This window comes from Chelonoidis abingdonii, chromosome 13 (assembly GCF_003597395.2).
Source record: "Chelonoidis abingdonii isolate Lonesome George chromosome 13, CheloAbing_2.0, whole genome shotgun sequence".
NCBI lineage: Eukaryota > Metazoa > Chordata > Testudines > Testudinidae > Chelonoidis > Chelonoidis abingdonii.
In genome coordinates, this window is record NC_133781.1 from 26,561,477 (window position 1) to 26,580,918 (window position 19,442).

Here is a 19,442-nt window from a genome sequence, read left to right on the forward strand (position 1 = left end):
TGGGTCTGTGGTCTCAGGATCCTCTTCTTCATCGGGGTACTCAGCTGCCAGCAGACCCATCAGCTCCTCCCCGGCTTCAGTCATCTCCGGGGCCAGGGTGCCGCCTGGCTTGGCCGCAGGGTCAGCGGGCTGCAGCCAGCAAGGCACGTTTGTCTCCTTCTCTGGCTCGGCTCCAGCGGAGCTAGAGGCACCGCCTTTTGTACCTCCAGCCCCGCCTCTCAACTTTCGGTGAGAGGGTCAAGCCTGGCCTGACTCCGCCTACCTGGGCAGAGAGAGTGGTTCCTCCTCCTCTGGCTCGACGAGTGGCCACACCACTTCGCTACCATTATAAAACTGCATATTTCAACGTTTAAATCACCCACTCTCACTATTTAGGGATTAGGGTGAGACCTGCATGGGGGCATTTCACATCTTCCTATTGTAGGGTCCTTGTGCCCTCCTCTGGAACACCTGGTTCTGCGCCTGGTCGGGACAGGATTCCGAGCTCTGTGGACAATGGATCTGCTCCAGTCTGGCAATTCCAGTCTAGCTCCTATATGTGATAGAAAAAACCTTCTAGATCAGGCACTGTAGTTCACCTCCCTTCTCCCCAGCACTGCTAGATTGTTCCCTGGGATATATTTTCTAGTGCTTTGTCCTTTTGAGGTTCTTACCTAGGATTTCAGTCCCGCTGGCTATTTAGCAATTGGTGCATGGAACTGTGTGGAACTGGGGCTGCTCAGAGAATGATTTCCTAGAATTAGATGGAGAAACCTGACCGATGGAGCCAGTGTGTGGTTACACAGAAGTGGGACAACAGCCTCAGGTCAAGGCAGGCTGAGGAGAAGTGCTGGCTGCATGAGAAAGGCCTCAGAAAACTGTATCAAGTCCTTGGTTCAGGGGGAAGTTGGTTCTAGAGATGGGGAATCAACAACAGAATTTAAGGAAATGACCCAGCTGTGTATTCCAGACAAGACAAGCCTCTCCCACTGCTGTCGAGGATGTGAGGAGAATGGTCTGACTGGGAAGATACAAAGTAGGGAAGTGGTGAGCCTGGTATTTAAGGACTGAAATGCCCAGGGCCACCGTGAAAAATGCATCTGCACTTGTTCATCTGATTGCTTGTGCCTTGCTAGGAACCCCCTTCCTTCCACTTGGGAGAGAGCTGTGCCCACATCACCGCCAGGCTGGGTCACAGCACTTTCCTGTCTTTGAATGGAGAACCAAGAGAGAGGCTCCAGCTGGTATACAATGCAGCTGCCCACTTCCTCTAGTGTATAAGTCGTGGTGAGCTCATCAAGTCCACTTCTGCTACCCAGTCCAGGCATTGGTGGTCCTCTTCAAACCAGTTAATGGAGCAGCGCCCCACTGCATTAGTGAGCGCAGCTCCATCGATGAACTGCCAAGACTGTTGCCCTCCTTTGGGACAATGCAGATCATGAAGCTCATGAAAGCCAGTGACAAATCCGTCTCATTTGAAGGTCTCTGGTTGTGGATGAATCTGGAGTCGGGCGGGCTTTAGAGAATTCTGTAGAACCTTCCCACTTGATGAAGTGTCTCCACCATAGAATCACAATGATGTTCCCAGCATCAACCGCTCCCTGTTCTTGCTCCCTCTCCCAAACACACTCTACTCCCAGCAGAGTTTACTGTGCCCGAAGAGGGAGAAGAGCAAGAGACACCATGACATCCACTCAAGGCTTCACTGTTCCCAATTTCCTTTATGCAGAAGATGCTCAAATGCTAAGGGAATGGGTGGCAATTTGAAACCCATATAGCTTCATGGTAGTTTGAAGAACTCAGCTATCTTCAGGCAGCTCAGCATCTCATTGGCCGCTAACATGTACAATATGGTCATTTGGACTTTGTGGCAGGTGAATGGCAATCCCATGCATGTTTGTTTGCAGCCCTGGGCTCCTCGAACAAAGCCCAGCATGTGGGAGCATGTCAATTTTTGTCAGCTAGCGGGGGTCATTTTTGCAGCTTTTTGTCATACGTTCTAATCACAATTCCTAAGGTACATTCTGCCTCTTTCTCTTCTAGATTTGTGGATTTTCACTCTGCTGCATCCACTTGCTCCCCATCCCGTGCCTCCCTGCTCACAGGAAGGCTTGGCATTCGCAATGGAGTGACCCACAACTTTGCTGTCACATCAATGGGTGGCCTGCCCTTCAATGAGACTACGTTAGCTGAAGTTCTGAAGGAAGCAGGATACATCACTGCGGTAATAGGTAATGAATGCATTGTGGAAGGCTCTTACTGTTCTGTTTTGCAGTTTATTATATAGACAGTGGTAGACGGGGCTCGGGGCATAGGTGCTGGAGGTAGCAGTCCCTGGCTTGAAGTGGTTTCCATTATATACAGTTTGGTTCAATGGCTCTCAGTACCCCCCTCTATAAAGATTGTTCCAACACCCCTGCTCAAGAGACACAGGATGGACCATGGAGCTAATTCATTGGCTTAGATCCAACCCACGCAGGGAATGGCTACAAGTGATTATTACTACTTAGGTTGTACACTCTTGGGGGTGGGGACTGTGTCTGTCTCTGTGGTCTGTGCAGCACCTTGCACACCTGACCTTGCTTGGGGCTTTGGAGTGCTACTGTAATAGAAGCGTTAAATAACGGTGGAGGCTGTTCAGTGGAGGGAACTTGAGCATCACGTGTATGTCGTGAGAAATATCATCTCATTTGGCATGAAATGACTAGCTCCCTTGCTGGCAGTCACAGCGGCTAAGACAAACCTTGAAATATGCCATGAAGACTGACTCTTCATTCACCACTAGGATTGGTCCCTTCTGGTTTAGCATTGAGGCACATTAGCAGAACGGTCCAGGGGCAGGTTTCAAGCTGCCTCTGGACCATTCAGCCAATATATATTCTCCAGTGTACTTTCTGCCTATATTATCTATCTATCTATCGATCTTTATTTCTTCAATATTGTGAAAATATATACAGGCGCCCATCCTCCACTTGGGATTCTTTTCCCTACATTGAAACCAGTGCATTCATTAAAGAAGAACTTAAAGGATGTTTTTTTTCTGACTTTTCACTTTTTCTCCCTCTCTTTTTGCAGTTCTATGATATTTTTTTAAAATTGCCTTTTTAAATGTGGGTGGTTACATCATGATGTGAAGTAAACTTTTGGCTGCCTCCAAAATTTAAATGTGTAAATTGGTTAACTTTCGAAGAATGTTTTTTCCTACATATAGTAACTTTTAATCAAAATATTAACACGCAGAATGGTTCTGTGCCCACAGACCCCAATATTCCTTGATATAATACCCTGTGCTAGCATGAAAAGCTATGTTATGTGTTGTGTCAATAGTTCATGAGTTTTGAACTCCATACTGCAAGTATATGGAGCGGTGTACCAACTTCCAAGGGAGTCATTTTAGTGTATCAGATCAGTCATCTGTGGATAATGAGTAAAACATATACTTTCATTCAGAGCCATTAAAATGCAATGAAAGAAAGTCACAAAAACCAGGAAATTCAGTTAGTTAAATGCAGATCTTGCCATTTCTTTACATTGACTTACATGCAAAATCATTCTGTGACTTCAAAGGTTGTTTTGCATGCAAAATTATGGCAAGATATTGTTCTGAATAGCTAAAGCTTCATAATTAAACAGTTGGTCATCACGCTGGGCCAAATTTTGGCAGGGACTGAGAATATAGTGCTTGATCTTTGAAAACACATATGTGGCAGTGCAGAGGAGGAAGCCAAGAATGGATCATTCCGAAACTCTTAGAATGTCTTGTCTTTGAAAACAATGTCTGGCAGAACCGTGGTAAGGGTTTAAGGATGAGCGAGACTTGAGAAAATGTAACAATTGTTTTATGAAATTCCTCTGAGGTCTAACACCCTTGTGGAATGGATCCCTTGGCAAAATGGCATGCTTTAAAGAGGACCTGCAAAGACAGCGACTCTTGTTGCTGGATTAAAACGTCAGGCCCTGGACACTATATGTAATTACTAGTACCTACAAAGTTTTCCTTCTGAAAAGACTTCCTATTGCTTCCATGCAGGTAAATGGCACCTCGGGCACAGCGGCCTCTATCATCCCAACTTTCGTGGTAAGATTTTGTTATAAAACCCAGCAAGTGTTTTGTTTCCTACCATCCCTTTCTCTTTTTAAACCCATTCTCCTCCTCCTCCTTCCTGGTAATTGCCCTCAGAGTGGGAGGAGTGAGCCAGCAGCAGGCTCTTCTGTCAGTTCCCCGTAGGTCATTAGTCTGCAGAGATACTGCAGGGGCCACTGGCCACACACTGCTCTGTCTCTTGCCAGAGAAGTTCTGCTGCACAGGAGACTCTGCAACCCCTGCCCACTCCCACAGCGGTAGGAGGGGTTTGTGGGATGGCCAGTGACTTGAATTCCCTGTGGAAGGAGTAATTCTAGTTATTGGGTGGCGATGCCTGTTGCCCAGCTCCCATGGGCTTGCAGAGTGAGGGCGCAGTCTATGAGGTGTGAATTCCTTTTGGTAGCCGAGGTGAAGTAGAGGATATTTGTGCTCTGGATCTCCCTGTGTTTAAGGTCACAGCCAGGGCTGCCCTCACAGGGGTTGGTGGAGTTATCTCTGAGGTGGAGTTGATACCCAAAAAGTCTGTCTTCGCTTGCAGGAAAGTCCAGCACTGCTGTCAATTTGTTCTTAGAATAGAGTCCCTCTTATTGTTTTATTTACTCGGTCCTGCCTTCCATTAACTCAATATTAGAGCCCTGTGAAGAGAGGACCATGTTGAGAAAAAACCACAGGAAAGTACAAACGATGAAGTCTCAATGGATTCTCATCCTGCTGTAACATGAACTAGATTCCCGAACCTTTACTCAGACCCCCATGGAGCCCCATGGGCGTGAGCATTCACCTGCATGGTTCTGCTTCCAGGACAGGGGTTGAAGCAGCTGTTTTGCCTAGAACTGACCCCGTTCCCGTTCTTGAGTTTGTAAACTCAGCAGCAGCAACTGTGTAAACAGTGTATGAAAGGTGAACGGCCACAGTAGGCTTACGCACTTGTTTGGATCCCAGGTTTTGACTATTACTTCGGGATCCCCTACAGTCACGACATGGGTTGCACTGACACCCCAGGCTACAACCTCCCTCCCTGTCCGGCGTGCCCCCAATGCTCTGGAGCCACAAGGTACAGCTTCTCCGGTGCGGTGGGGTGGAGTGGAGTCTGGGCTTTGATGGGAGCGGGGATGATAAAAGGCATCTCCGTCTTGCTAAATGTCAGAGCTGAATGGAAAATGTTTTCCCCTTGGATCCCAGGAACAGAGAAATTGGCAGGGGTTGTAAAGATGAAGGGTTTGGAATGTTCACTGAGGTCTCCTCTCCCCTTGCTCTGCCCCAGCGGGACTATCCCCTCTCACCCTGCAGTGCGTATAAAACACAGCAGGTTTGCGGGGCCAGGCTGGTCCTCTGGATCCCCTTCACTCTCCTCCCTGGCATCACAGCACTGCTCCCTCAGGCCAAGGAAACCCTGAGGAACCCCTCACTGCTCCTTCATGCACTAGCCCAAGGTAGTAACCAGAGAGTAAGATGAGGGGCCCTGGCCCTGGCCAGCTCCTGCTGAAGTCAGAGACCAACGGGGTCTATGGGCGGGAAGTGGTTAAGACACTTGTCTGTGACACAGGTGATCTGGGCGCAGTTCCTGGCTTTGCCACAGACACCCCCCTGATCTTGGATAAGTCTCTCAGTTTGTCTATGCCTCAGTTCCCATCTGTTGAAACTATAAACTCTCCAGGGACTGTCCTTACTGAGTGTCCATCCAGCAAGGGGCCCTGAGCTAGGCTGGAGCCCCCCAGTGGTAACAAAAATGTGTTCGCTCTCCCACAGTGGGAGGGGATCGTGAGGGGCTGAGCTCAGATCCCCTGTAGGGCTGTCTATGGCACATGTGCAGCCAAACCCGAGAGTGAAGAGGCTTGATTTCTGAGGCAAGGGGAATAACTGAGACTGGGTCACATTGTGAACAGACCCCAGTGACATCAGGGCACAAGCAGGCCTGCTTCCTTCATTCAGAAAGCCTCCCTTGTTACTAACAGGGTCTCTTGGTTTCTCTCCAGCAGCCATGGGAGAGATTGTTACACCAAGGTGGCTCTTCCTCTCTTTGAAAACATCACCATCATCCAACAACCTGTGAACCTCACTGGGTTGGCTGCAGAGTACACAGAAAAAGCAACTCAGTTCATCCAGCATGCAAGGTAAGACTGCCCCCTCCTCCCTCCGAGACACCACTTTGCAGCTCTCTCTGCAGAGCTTGGGGCAGTGTCCAAATATTGGTGGCCTCCTGCCCCAGCAGTACCCCCACACTCTGGGTCTCCCCTCCCAGGGGAACCCCCAACTCTCTAAACCCACCTTGCCTCAGTGGCAATTGCCAATCATCATCTAGCGCCCCCGCTCACTGGGGCAGGCTGCACTTTGTCATGGTCACTCATCATTAGCAAGGAGGTTGGACTAGCTCCCCCTACCTATCTCTGGGCTGATGCCTCTGTAACCTCAGTACCTGTTTTGGCCCTTAGCAAGGCCTGTAGCCTGGGGATTTGCCAAGCTAGAGCTCTCCAACCCCTCTTGCCTTTTCCCAGCCCTGCCCTACTCTCAGACCATCAGCCCTTCCCATTCCAGGGCTAGAGTGAGACTCTTCCAGCTTCTGGCTCACAGCCCTCTTATCAGGGCCAGCTGGGCCTAACTGAGCTGGCCACAGCTGTGGCTGCTATTCCAATCAGCTTAGCCTTTTACAGCTGCAGCCCTCTCCAGGGCTGCTTTTAACCCTTGTTTTCCAGGAGTGGGGCAGCTTCCCCACTACAAGCCCATTATTAATGCTGTCTTCAGAGCAGGGTTTGAACAGAGTTCAGTAAATGAGCCATATGGAGCAATGAGGATAAAATAAAATATTGAATAACTGCTCACTCCAGGAGCACTGTCCATCCTGTGCACTGACTGAATCAGGGGTCTGGTGGAAAAAATAGTATGTGACCATGTAATTAAAGCCTGTAGCATTATGCCTATGCACAAGGGTCTTGAATTAAGGTTGCCCAGGCAATCTAAATTCTGGCATTTCCTAACTTTAGAGCAGGGGTCGGCAGCCTCTGGCACATGGCTCGCTAGGCTAACCACCCTGGCGGGCCGGGCCAGTTTGTCTACCTGCTGCGTCAGCAGGTTCGGCGGACTGCGGCTCCCTTGGGGCGGCGGGAAGCAGTGTGGGCCGAGGGATGTGCTGACCGCAGCTTCCTGCCACCCCCATTGGCCTGGGATGGTGAACCGTGGCTAGTGGGACCCGCGATTGGCTGAACCTGCCGATGCGGCAGGTAAACAAACTGGCCCGGCCCGCCAGGGTGCTTACCCTGGCGAGCCGCATGCCAGAGGTTGCCGACCCCTGCTTTAGAGTCTTTGACTTTGCAAGTGTAATATTCTTTTAATAGAGTTGTTGTTACTCCTGGGGGAATTCTACGCCAAAAAAAATAAATTATGGCACAATATTTTAAAATTCTACAAAATTCTGCAAATTTTATTTGTCAGTAAATAACTGTGGGTCCAGCATGGCAGTGGGGAGCACAGGCCACTGGCTGCATTGAGGTGGGAAATCACTCTGAAGACCCCACTTCCCTCGGTACAGGGACTCGGCAGTGAGGCTGCGCCTGACCCTGACACAGTGCAAGGGCTGGGGCTGCCCCAGAAAGACCCTGGGGCCCTGCCCCTCTGCACCAGGCACACCAGGTGTAGGTGGCCAGGCTCAGCCCAGCAGGATCCAAGTGTGGAGGGGCTTAGTGTGGGGGGAATCCATGTGCGGGGCGAGAGGTTTCTGTCCGGGGCAGTCTGGATGAAGGCGGCTCAGTGGATGCACTGGGGCTTGTTGGGGGGTTCTGGGTGCAGGGGCAGTGGGACTGTGCAGGGGATCCAGGTGAAGATGGTTGGGACTCAGCAGAGGGAGGTCTGGAGAGATGGAACTCGGTGGGGGGGGATTTGGCTGTGGGGTCTCAATGGGGGGTCCAGGTGCTGGGAGAGTGTGTCTAGATGGAGTGAGGGTCCAGGTGCAGCTGGTTGGGGATCAGTGGGATGGGGATGGGAGTGGAGAGCTTGGTGGGAGGGTCCAGGTGTAGGGGGTTAGGGCTTGTCAGAGTGCGGGTTTGAGGGGCCTGCTTAAGCGGGGAGCCCCAGCTGCTGCTGAGAGGATGCCACATGCTGGGCCCCTGCTTCCCCCATTCCCCTCCCCCTGCCCTATTCCACCCTCTGGCATTTCTGAAAGCTGAATTTGGCATAGCCGTGGGAACTGAGTTTGCATTTCTGTTGCTGATGCCAGAATAGTTGATGGTACCATCTCACTGTCCCAGAGTTAACAGGAGCGTAGTAATGAGAGTTTTGCAGGACTGGAGTCTTAGGCCCAGATCCCCAGAGGTATTTAGGATCCTAACTCTTATTGAAATATGGGAATTAGCCACCAATGTACCTATGTGAAACTGAACCTTAGTGTGTCATCAGAGTGGGCGGACCTCCCTCTGAATATGTATAGGGAGTGAATCTGTGAAGTAGAAAGTTTCTGTGAAGTCACTTTTCAAAACACTCTTTAAGGGGGAAAAGGCTGCTAGCCACAAAACAATGCTCTGCAAAGCTCGTAGTAAAAGTGCTGCTGTCTTCAGTGCATCTCCTGTGCAGGGGTCATGTGTGCTTACAGGTAAGATTTTTTGGAAAGGTCCAGTCTTTTAATCTGTATTTATGTAACAGACATATTGAGGGCCAGGCTGCATTCTGAGAGCAAGAGGGGGTTTAGCCCCACATGCTATGAAATCAGCGTTAACTGGGGAAGCACAGGAAAGGGAGGGTTGTTACTGGACCAAATACTGCAGCTCTTAAGGCCCGATTCTGTTCCCCTCCCAAAATTCCCATTGGTGTCAGTCAGAGTGAGGTTCTCCTCAATTCCCACAGTTGCAAAGCTCCCAGTGAGTCCTGTGGGGGTTCAGGGAGCCATAGAAATTAGAGGTGGAACAGGCCTTTGTAGAGTCCATCTTGCAGGGGCTAGCCCAGGGCTTTGCCCAGGCCGGCTGTGAGAGCCTGTGTCGGCAGTTACCAATGTCTCCGTTCCCCTTGGGTCTCCCCAAAGAGCTGAGGACACCTCACAGGATCAAGCCCTGAAAGACTCCTGCGAGGGTGCCTCCATTGCTCCACTTAGGAGCCCAGTCCAGTCTCTTAGCTCTCCTCACCAGAACATGGCTTAGCAACAGTCAGCATAGGTCTCCCTTTTTTCACCCCACCCCTCTGCCCTCACCACCTCTCCGGGAAGTCCCACAGCCCAGTGGAGACCCTGAGCCAGGGTCACCTATATGCTCTGGCTGCTTTGGGCTACTCCAGTGATGCAAAGAAGCCTCATTTAACCAGCCGGAAGAGATGGGTTTACAGGTACTTTGAGGCCCTGGAAAGGAGTTCACAGGTGAAGGTGGCCCTGTTTAAGGTGCTCTCCAGAGGAAGAGAGCTGCACATTTGTCCTAGTTAATGGAACCCCATTCTGAGCCCCAGCAAAGGATGAGAGATATGTAACAGGGGAGACGGCTGCAGGCACACTGCAGGGAGAAGGAAACTACCAGCAGGAGTTAACCAGACACAGCTGCCCTGCTTTCCCTGTGAGAGAAGAGCAGGCATCTCCTGCACTGGGAGCCACTGATGGTCAACAGGTGGCTCCTGTTGTGCCTAATTAAAGGGGCACTCCAGAAGGAGATGAGTCGGGGAGAGGGATCAGGTGCAAGGTTTATCAGGCTGAGTGAGAGAGGGGAGTAGTCTATTGCTGTGTGTTTGTGCTGGGGTGGGGGGAGATATGTTTGCAGAGCAGGCTCTGTGAAAAGGGAAGTTTTTCTTTTGAGATGCAAAAGCCTGGTGTGATTCTCAGAGTTTAATCCAGCCCAAGCTAGGGGGCTTCTGCAGAGCTATGGGTTGCAGGAGAATTCCTCTTGGGAGGAGTGATGGCTCCCAGCACTAAATAGATGCACCATATCTGCAATAAGGGCTGTTTGTTTCTGGTAGGACTCTGGGGGGAGGGGGAGAGTGTGGCTGATGGAGCATCTTTTGAAAGGGGGCAGTGTATAGCGGGTGGGCTGTGTGGACCAAGGGCAGGACCCAGCTCCTCTCCACAGTCTTGATAGAGCCTAGAACCACAGTAGGGCTAGATTCACATAGTGTTTGAACTCCCGTCTCTCTCCCCACTCAGGCATCTATGCAGGGCTGGTGACAGCTGAACTGCAGGGTCCCGTGCTGCTGCCAGTGTAAGTGAGCTTGGCTCAAGGCCCCCAACTGATGGGCTGAGAAGGCCCGTACCATTCACTGATCTCAGAACATACAGTTAGGGCCTAACTCTCTGTTACTCTTTGGCCCTGCTTGGATACTGTAAAGGTGCTTTAAAGATGTAAGCAGCCTCCTGAGAATCTCCCTTAAACTGGGAGCCTCCCTGGCTGGTGTGTAATTAGTGAAAGGGCTCTAAGCCAGCTCTGTTCCCCAATCCTTGGTGCAGGGAGAATCAAAAGATCAGGGTTGGAAGGGACCTCAAGAAGTTCTAGTCCAACCCCCTGCTCAAAGCAGGACCAACCACAACTAAATCATCCCAGCCAGAGCTTTGTCGAGCCTTAAAAGACCTCTAAGGAAGGAGATTCCACTGCCTCCAATTCCAGTGCTTCACCACCCTCCTAGTGAATCAGTGTTTCCTAATATCTAATCTAAACCTCCCCCACTGCAACTTGAGACCATTGCTCCTTGTTTTGTCCTTTGCTACCACTGACAACAGTCTAGATCCATCTCCTTTCAGGTCATTGAAAGCAGCTATCAAATCCCTCCTCGCTTTTCTCTTCTGCAGGCTAAATAATCCCAGTTCCCTCAGTCTCTCCTCATAAGTCATGTGCTTCAGTCCCCTAATGATTTTTGTTAAATGTCAGGGATGTAGCTAGAGTATGCTGCTCTGTGGCTGGAGTACATTACTCTATGGCTTATCTCTGTTTCACAGGGGCCATGGGAAACAGAACATGAGTTGGAGCAGCCCTGGGACTGCTCTAGCTTATACCAGAGGCCAGACAGCGCTCTGCGTGCCCCCCAGATATGGAATATGTAAAATAAAGGTGGCTTAAAGCTATCTCTTGCTCAAGTCTACTCCTCCCCGTGAGTAACTGAGAATCAAGTCCAATGTTTTCTGAGAACAAAGGGGATTTTTGATCCTTTGACACTTACATAGGAAGAATGAAAACAGGACTCAGAAATGACATCCTGTTTCCTGACCTGAGCTTGGAAAGCCAAACTGAACAATTCCCAGCATCACCAGGCCTAAAACAGGGGGCAAGGACATGAGGGGCAAACTCTAGAATATCAGAGCTGTTGGAGTGCAAGAGCAAGCCCAGCTTGACCGGGGTTAAATGCTATTTTCTTTGGGGCACTTAAGCTCTGCCCATGGACTATGCTTTTGAAATCACTTGTTTGCTCTCAGGCTGACAGCCCTTGAGAAGGCAATTTTTTTCTTCTCCCTTCAGCTGGGACAGCGTACTGGGATGTGGGAAGATTGATGATGTAGATGAAAAGGATAGCAATGTCTGATGGGACAGATAGATATATATTTAGAGTCATAGACTTTTGTCTAGCCAGCCAAGATCAATGGCTGCAGAGGTGTCTTGAGTGGCCTAGTAGTTTGCAAAACACACATGATTGAAATGTGAATTTGGGGCTCACACTCCTTTGCTTCTTTCTGATAAATGATCTGGGAGCAATGCTAGAGGGTGCACTCTCCTTGAAAGCATTCACACTGGTCTTTAAAATCATTCCTTGCCCTGCAGCTCACAGAGTCATAGATCTAGAAAACCACATCCTTCTAATTACCATCTTGGGTTTTCTCCTTCCTTACTCCAGTTGCTAAAATTATGTTGCAACTCCTAGTTCGTAGCCTACATGCTACTCACAGATGAAACAGGAGTGACCAGGAGAAGGCGTAAACCAGCCTCTCTTCCCAGGCTTTCCCGTGACCACACTCTCCATCCCATCAGCTCAGTCCTCAAGCACAAACTGCAGCCCTGCTTCGTGGTGCCTGCTGGGAAAAAGAGAGGGAAAGTCAGCATCTCTTCTGTGATGGGAGGGGCTCAGGTATGACAGTGACAGAAGCTAGAGAGGTACCTAGAGCAAAGTCATTTCCACTTCGCTGGGTCTGGATGTGCCCAAGCTGTAGGACAGTGGAGGGTCTGACTCTAAAGCTTTATACCATTTTAAGTGGGATAAAACATTGACTTCTTACACTGGTGGTTCTGGCAACAGTGGCAGCTGAACTCATGTTTGGAATTCAAGCAGAAAAAGCAACTCATACAGATGGATGGTAATTTGGATGCTGTGACTTTAAGGTCCACTTTATCCTGGCTTGCTAGGGTTAGGGTAACAGAAAGCCAGGTTTCCTCCATTTCCTAAGGTGTATAGAGCATTTCTTTCTTGCCATGGTGACTTGTGAGAAACTAAGCCTTAAAACCAGCACTGACCCAGGACTGACTATAGCAAGTCCCAAGGCAAAGATCAGAGTAGCTTCCAGTTCCTATTCTCTATCAGTTTTCTACTGTCACTTTTACAGCCCAGCTTTCTGCATGGTGTGAGGCTGGGCAGAGGCTAAGTAGTCATCAAACAGACACGGCTGCAGAGCCTAATTCAAAAGAGCACTCGAGTGCAGAGTTCAGCTGTGTGTGGCAGATTTCATCCTTCTCCCACTGAACCAAAGGGAGTCTGGCCATTGACTTCAGTCAGAGCAGGGTGTTGCCTTCTACGGGGATACTGGTGCCAGAGGTTGGAAAGGGGATTTATGCCATGTGCAACTAGCCTCTTTCTGTGTAGTGAGACCTGGAGCATTCTGGTGCTGGTAGCATGGGCTGGCCTTGAATCCGATTCTCTTCATACCAGATCAGCTGCTGGGGTAGGATTAAATACCCCCGAGTCAGAACTGGAGGCTAGAGTTCCTCTGGATCCTGCCAGGGCAGTAGTAGAAAGCAAATTTGTGTTCCAGAAGCCATGGAACTGCTGATTTGCAGTTGATCCTTCCTCACAAGCTGCCAGTTGCTCTGGGGATGAAAAAGGCGATCCTAGAACCATCCCACTGCTCTTGAACAAGCTGACATGGCTGGCGTCCTATTGACGTGCGCCAAGAAGAGCCTGTCAGTTCAGCGCTAGGCCTGCCTCACTCATCAATGGCAAAGTCTGAGCCTGAGCTCTGACCAGCCTGAGATTGTGTTATCTAAACCAGGGAGTGTTGGTATTGACACACCTTAAACATGTATTTTCCAGGGCAGTTTCTGCCCTGAGTTACCTCTGTGCTAATCTGTTTTTTATCTATCACCTTGGTACCCAGCCCTCATTGCAGTCATGGCGTGAGAGTAACTAGAACCTGCTACAGTCCTGGTCTTGCCTTCTATCTGCACCCATTTTAGGGGCACAGATACCCCAAACTGGGGCTTCCTTGTGCACGTACTTAACCCCCAGCTGGTTCACATGCATCCTGGCACTTGCCTACCTCAGTGGGGCCTGTGCGAAAACACGGGTGCCCTGTGGAAGGCTTGTCCCTGAATTGCTGCCCTGATCCCATGTGACTGTTTTAGAAGCAGCTGCTCCATGCATGGTCGTACACATGCAGGGTTAACAGAAAAGCTTTTAAAGCAATTTCTAGCTGTTTGGGCGAAATGTTTCACTATCTGCTGAGAACTCGATTAAACAGGTTGCTGTTCACGGAGGCAGAGTCCAATTTGGCTGCTGCTGCTGCTTAACTTTTCAATAGTTTAGTTTGCTATAGTTCTTCTTTGCCTGCCTCTCTCACATTGCTAGGCAATGACAGAACACAAGGTGCGTCTGCTATACTTTGTGTAGTGAGATGTGTCAAGGCTGGGCAGGGACACAGATCCAAGGGAATGTGAGATACAAAGTCAAAGGATTTTAATCTAAAAGTCCCACCCATGAGTTATGGATTAAACCATTTAAATTTTGTATATATTTTTTGCAGAATCATCATGGAGTGTGGATTCACAGGATTCACAGCTGAGTGGACTGGGGATGAATCCAGTTATTTCTGGATTCCTTCCCCACCTCCTATTAGAAACATTGTACTCCTGCTGTTTGGGCCAGATCCAAACATGCTCCCTCATGCAAAACTCCCATTGAAATCAGCGGGCCAAATTATTAACTTTATTATGTGTGTTATGGTAACACCTAGAAGCCCCGGACCTAGGTCACATTGTGCAAGGCATGGTACAAACAGAACAAAAAGATCTGCTCCTAAGGTCTTGATTTACTTCCACCAGTATTCCCTAGATATGAAGTCAAGGGAACCATGAACGTACTTTTGTGCTGAACGGGTGAATAGTTTTGGGTGAAATTTTGCTGCAGTGTTGTCCCTGGGTTTGCAGAGATTGGCTTGAGACAGACTCTAGAAAAGCATTCAGAAAACGAGGTCCTGTTGAGTAGAGCGTCCATGTGTGGGTGTGTGAAAATGGTGGTATTCTCCTCTAATTCAGTTTAAACCCTGCTCAGTGTAGCTGGGCTGGGTCTGTGAAAACGATTGACACTGAGGCGGTTAACAGTGCTGTTGCTGAAATTGTCCTTACTTAAAGTTTCAAAGGTTGATACCCTGTTGAAATAAAAGGGACAGTTTCCCATCTTTGCCCTGAGCTATTGTTTCAGGCTCTGCAATCTCAGAAAAACAGTGTTGCATCACACCACATAGGGAAAGTGATTTCCCCCTCCACAGCAGTAATGGCTAGAAACATATATGCCTATTTTAATTAAAGCTAAATTTTGTACGGGAATGTTACAGCCCAACAACAAAGTGCAATAGAGTGCGACACTTCGGCTGGCTCCAGCTAGGCTATGAAATAAAAAGGCTATTCAGGAAGCTTTAGGATTGACTGATGTTTTCACTTGATGTGGGAGACATCCATTAGGCAAAGGAAGGAAACATAGGCCGCAAAGTCGAAATGTGCTCTGCTGGAATCATGATAGCGTCTTAATTCTTTTAAAATTTGATCAGGCTGCAATGATAAGACCCTGGTTTGGCAGCAGAGACTGCACAGACTTGCAGGGCTGGGAATTAGTGAGGCAGGCTGCAGTATCCTTCGGTGACTTCCAGGCCTTTGTTTGACGTGTGCGCGCGCACACACACGCATCACTGGGATGACCCAGTTCCTCCTGATCACTTGTCATCCCACCCTTCCCTTCACAGGGCCCTGAGGAAGAGTGGGCCTCTTTTGAGAAAATAAATATAGCCCATAAACAAGAAAACAGGATGTGTCCACTGGTGATTTAAAAACAAACTTCAGAGGGGTGATCAGCAGCCCTCCGGTTTGTTCAATAACAGGATTCTCCTCTAAAGATGCCTTGTGAGAAGTTGAATGTGTGTGGTTTGCAGTTCTGAGACACCACTGTGCAGCTGATGTCGTTGTTTCCCTCTGTGTTTTAATCCTTTAAAATTACTTCCTGATGCAGCGGAGTCCAGATCTTACCTTGGATTTCTGCAGAGGAATGAAAACAAAGGGAAACACAGTAGTTCGCAAAGCACTTGGCAGTTCTGGTTGTACAGATGGGACACTGAGGAACAGAGAGGCCAATAACTTGCTTATGGGCACACAGAGAGTCTGGAGTGAAGTAGGAAGTTGAACCTGGGGCTCCCAAGTCTTACGCTCGTGGCCTAACCTCGTTATCATCCTCCTCCTTAGGTGGCCCCAGAATCTCTTGAAGGGGAGGAGAGTTGAGCCTCCCTCCAAAACTCGTCAATCCCCTTCATCCTTAACTCCGCAGGCATGGGGTCTGGTGGGGTTGGGGGGCAGAGCTGTGGGAATTCTTGCTGAGGCTGAGGTTTGCAGGGCCCTGGTGGCAGAACGGCCCTCTCCTATGCAGGACTGACCATTAGAGGGAAAACTCCCACTATCAACTTAACACAGTACAGCTCCATGCCTAATGCTAATGCTAATGCTGATCGAGCTCCGGGAGCTGCAGTCAGAGACTTCCCTCAGCTTGTCTGTGCTGGCAAGGCCCTAGCTGTGGCCCCTTTGGGTCAGGTTTGTGGCATGTTGACAGGGGGACGGTGGAGCAAGCTTGCATTGCAGCTGCTGAACCTGTTCTGTAGATCGCTGCGGGACTGCAGGCAGCCAGGAAGGAGAATGAGCCCTGGAAAGCAGCCAAGCAGCGAGTGCATCTGACTGCCAAGAAATGAGCTTAGGAAGTGAAATTGGGGCGAGGAAACAGCCCCCGCGCTCCCAGGTTCCTCAGGCTGGGCCAGGAGCGGTGGTGGATGCAGCGGGCGCTTAGCAACTGGGGGAAAAGCAAATAAAATTCTGGGATACGTGAACAGCGCCAGGGAAAAACTGACTCTCGCCCAGTGACAGGAAAGAATGAGGCTGGGCTTGGGACTTCATGCAGCTGCTTGACTCCAGGACAGGTGCTGAGGCTGCTTGAACCCACCTGGGAGGCAGGTTTGCTGGTTTCTTCCTTGAGCTTCGCCTCTCATGTAGATTTTATCTGCAGAAAAGCCAGTGACCCCTCTCCATCCCTCCCCCTCCCAGTCTGCTCATGTGAAGGTGGAAGGGCAGGCGAGGCTGATCTGGCCAGGGCCAGAAGCTGGTGTCTGAGGTGTGCACAGTGAATCCAGGCGTGCAGCCCCTGCTACCCCTTCCCAGAGCCAGGAATGGCCAGTGCAGAAAGGTGGGTGTGTCCGACCCTCTGCCCCAGCCCTGTTTGGGAATCCAACGCTGCTGTCTGCGCTAGGCTCCCTCAGTCTCTGTCGAAGTTTGGCATTCCACATTCCTGCACAGGCTGGGGGCTCGCCGGCCCTTGCAAACAGGTCCCCTTCCTGGCATCACTGCCTGCCATGTTTATGACTGCACCAACCGTAGATTGCGCTTGCTCTGATTATTGGCCCTAGGAGAGTGGGGAGTTTTACAGGCCTGGGGGATGAAGTACCTGACAGCTGACTGGGTGACTTTGGACTTAGTGATTTGCCTAGAACGGCCTTTGGACTGCAGGGCTGGAGACAAGGGGGAGAGCCTGGCCTCAGGATCAGAAAGAGACGCTGCCTGGGGTAGCGTGTGTACTAAGCCTGAGGCAGAGAGACCCCTCTGTATCAAGTCTCCTATCTCATTTGCTTGTTCCTGCAGGGGAGGGATAGATCCTGTTTGCTTGCCTCATGTGACTCCTCCTGCTAGCCCCCAGCTCCAAGCACTTCTTCTCCCTCACAGGGGTCCAGCACTGCCATGCCCTGGTGCAGGCTGGATTCCCAGTCCGGAGCTCTCTCCTCCCACACTGCAGGTGCTGAGAGTCCTGGGAGCAAGGTGCGGAGTCCCAGGATGACGGGCTGTGTGCGTGGTAGAAAGGGCTAAGAGTGTCGTCTTTGATTTGCCACAGCAGGTTCTATCTAACCTTCCTCAGCTATGAGAGTGGAGGCCCATGAGGTGAAGCCACAAGGCTCCAGCTGAGTTCAAGGCCCCATTGTGCTAGCTGCTGTGCAAACCCAGAGTGAGCGAGTCCCTCCCTCAGGGAGCTCACACTGTTAATAGATAAGTCAGGTGGACGGTGGGAGGGGGAAGGGAGGCACCAAGCAGTGAAGTGACTTGCCCAAGGTTCCCCGGTGTATCTATGACACAGCCAGAATCGACCCCAGATCTCCTGGGTCCCAGTGCAGTGCCTATCCACTGGTGGCCTTCTGTAAAAGTTCCTTCTGCATTAGAGATTGTGGAAAACCTTTCCCCGTGCCCTGCCCTGCTGCCCAAGCTCTCCACCCTCCCCCGCACCTTTCTCATACCCAGCTTGCTAAATACACTTCCTGTGTTTCCTGTCTAGTGAAAGCGGACGCCCGTTCTTCCTATACTTAGCGCTGGCCCATATGCACGTGCCCTTGGTCCTCGCTCAGCCTCCCTCCAGCTCCTCCTTCCCTGAGCCATATCGAGCCAGCCTGAGGGAGATGGATGCCCTGGTGGGACGGATAAAGGACAAAGTTGACGGCTGCTGGAAGGAAAACACATTCCTTTGGTTCACAGGTGAAGCAATAAAACCAGCTGCAGTAACAACAGATCATCTCGATAACTGACATTTACATACTGCTGGGATCTGCAGGCAAGGCAAAGGGTGAAGGGGAGCCTCGTGCAAATGGGACGCTGTCTTAGGGATGAAGTGGGGCTTAATTTGGGGGAGAGGAGGACTTGTTCACAGGCTCTGCACAAGGGGGTGGATCTCATCTTCCATGAACTCTGCTCCTTTGTATTCATCTGCGTTAAGCAGTACTAAAGCCACAGGCCAAGCTCTGCTCTCGGTTATTCTGGTGTGAACTGGGAGCTGCGGCACTGGTGTCAGTGGAGTTTCACAGGTGTAACAAGAGCAGGAGCTCTGCGGGTCTTGTTTCTTCCATTCCTATTATCCTGCCTGTCTCATGTGGCCCTGCCATCTTTGTTGAGTTCCCTTCCCTGGCCCTTCTGTCGAGCACGGCAAACCAGCACAGGACAGCCCTGTGTAATCCAGAATACCGGGGGGGGAGGGGAGGAACAACAGAGGTGAGGACTAAACCCCTCCTGGCCAAGTGGGCTTTCAGGGAGACGGGGAGCAATGGGCAAGAGGAGCTGCAGGCACAAGATGGACTGAGACAGTCTGGCCGGTTGCATGCCCAGAGCAATTCTCAAAATTGGATTGTGGAAAATGCTGATTGGTGTCTGGCCTCTGGTGAGACCCAGGAGACACCACTGAGAGCGACACGGTTACTCTGAGGAACTGGCTCTCAGGCCCATCATGAAATTTGAGGGACTCCTCTCCCCCTTGAAATTGGGGGTGTGTGGGGAATGGGGCCTGGGATCCCCAGAGAGTTTTCTCTGGATTCTCCTGTTGGTCAGACCCTGTCTGAGGTGCTGGTCCACTGGCACTCAGACACCGTGCAGATGGGAGGCTGTAAATTTGCCTAGATAGGTCAGACTCCCCCGCTTTGGGGAGTTGCTAGGGAGGCTGGACTCTCCACTTGCTTTATAGGAAAGGTTTGGGCCTCACAGGGCCATGCTGCTCCATCAGACTCGGCAATGATCCCTTCTGTCAGGCAACTTGTTTTCCAACCATCTCCCCATCCCCCACCCTCCCCAGGCTGCCCCGCTTGGGGGCGGGGGGCGCGAGGGATGAACCTGGACATCCGTGTCCACAAATTAAACCTCAAATCCCTGTTAATTAAAAAACCCAAATCCGCTCTTGCTGAGACGCCTCCCTAACGAGGATGTCTTGCTTCACTGCCATTCAGATAACAGGAACAGCTCTGCGGCTCATTAACGCCAAATTGTTCTTGTCCTCCCTCCCACCCTCCCCCATCTTAGACTCAATCTCCTGAGTGGAAGCTCAGCCCCCTTGAGAAAACGTGGCCCTGTTATTTGAAACTAACCTCCATTGTCAGCCGTTCAGTCAGTCCTCACTCAGGCGCCCGCCGAGGTAAAAAGCTGTCAGGCACTGCAGAGGAGGGGAGCAG

At 50.5% G+C, this 19,442-nt stretch overlaps 1 protein-coding gene across 7 annotated transcripts in view; it reads left to right on the plus strand.

The window, feature by feature from the left end:
- ARSG (arylsulfatase G) overlaps positions 1-19,442 on the plus strand; it is an 85,919-nt gene that overhangs the window by 41,127 nt on the left and 25,350 nt on the right. For 3 of the 7 annotated variants that reach the window (XR_004376048.2, XM_032797148.2, XM_075071885.1), the window contains exons 2-7: positions 2,023-2,210; positions 4,010-4,057; positions 5,006-5,117; positions 6,040-6,177; positions 17,188-17,280; positions 17,789-17,985. Coding sequence is in view for 6 of the 7 variants with exons in the window: in XM_075071885.1 (XP_074927986.1) it covers positions 2,023-2,210; positions 4,010-4,057; positions 5,006-5,117; positions 6,040-6,177; positions 17,188-17,280; positions 17,789-17,985 (776 nt within the window). In the remaining variant the exon portion in view is untranslated. The remainder of the gene's footprint in view (positions 1-2,022; positions 2,211-4,009; positions 4,058-5,005; positions 5,118-6,039; positions 6,178-17,187; positions 17,281-17,788; positions 17,986-19,442) is intronic. The other 4 variants (XM_075071888.1, XM_075071886.1, XM_032797146.2 and 1 more) reach the window with 3 other exon arrangements.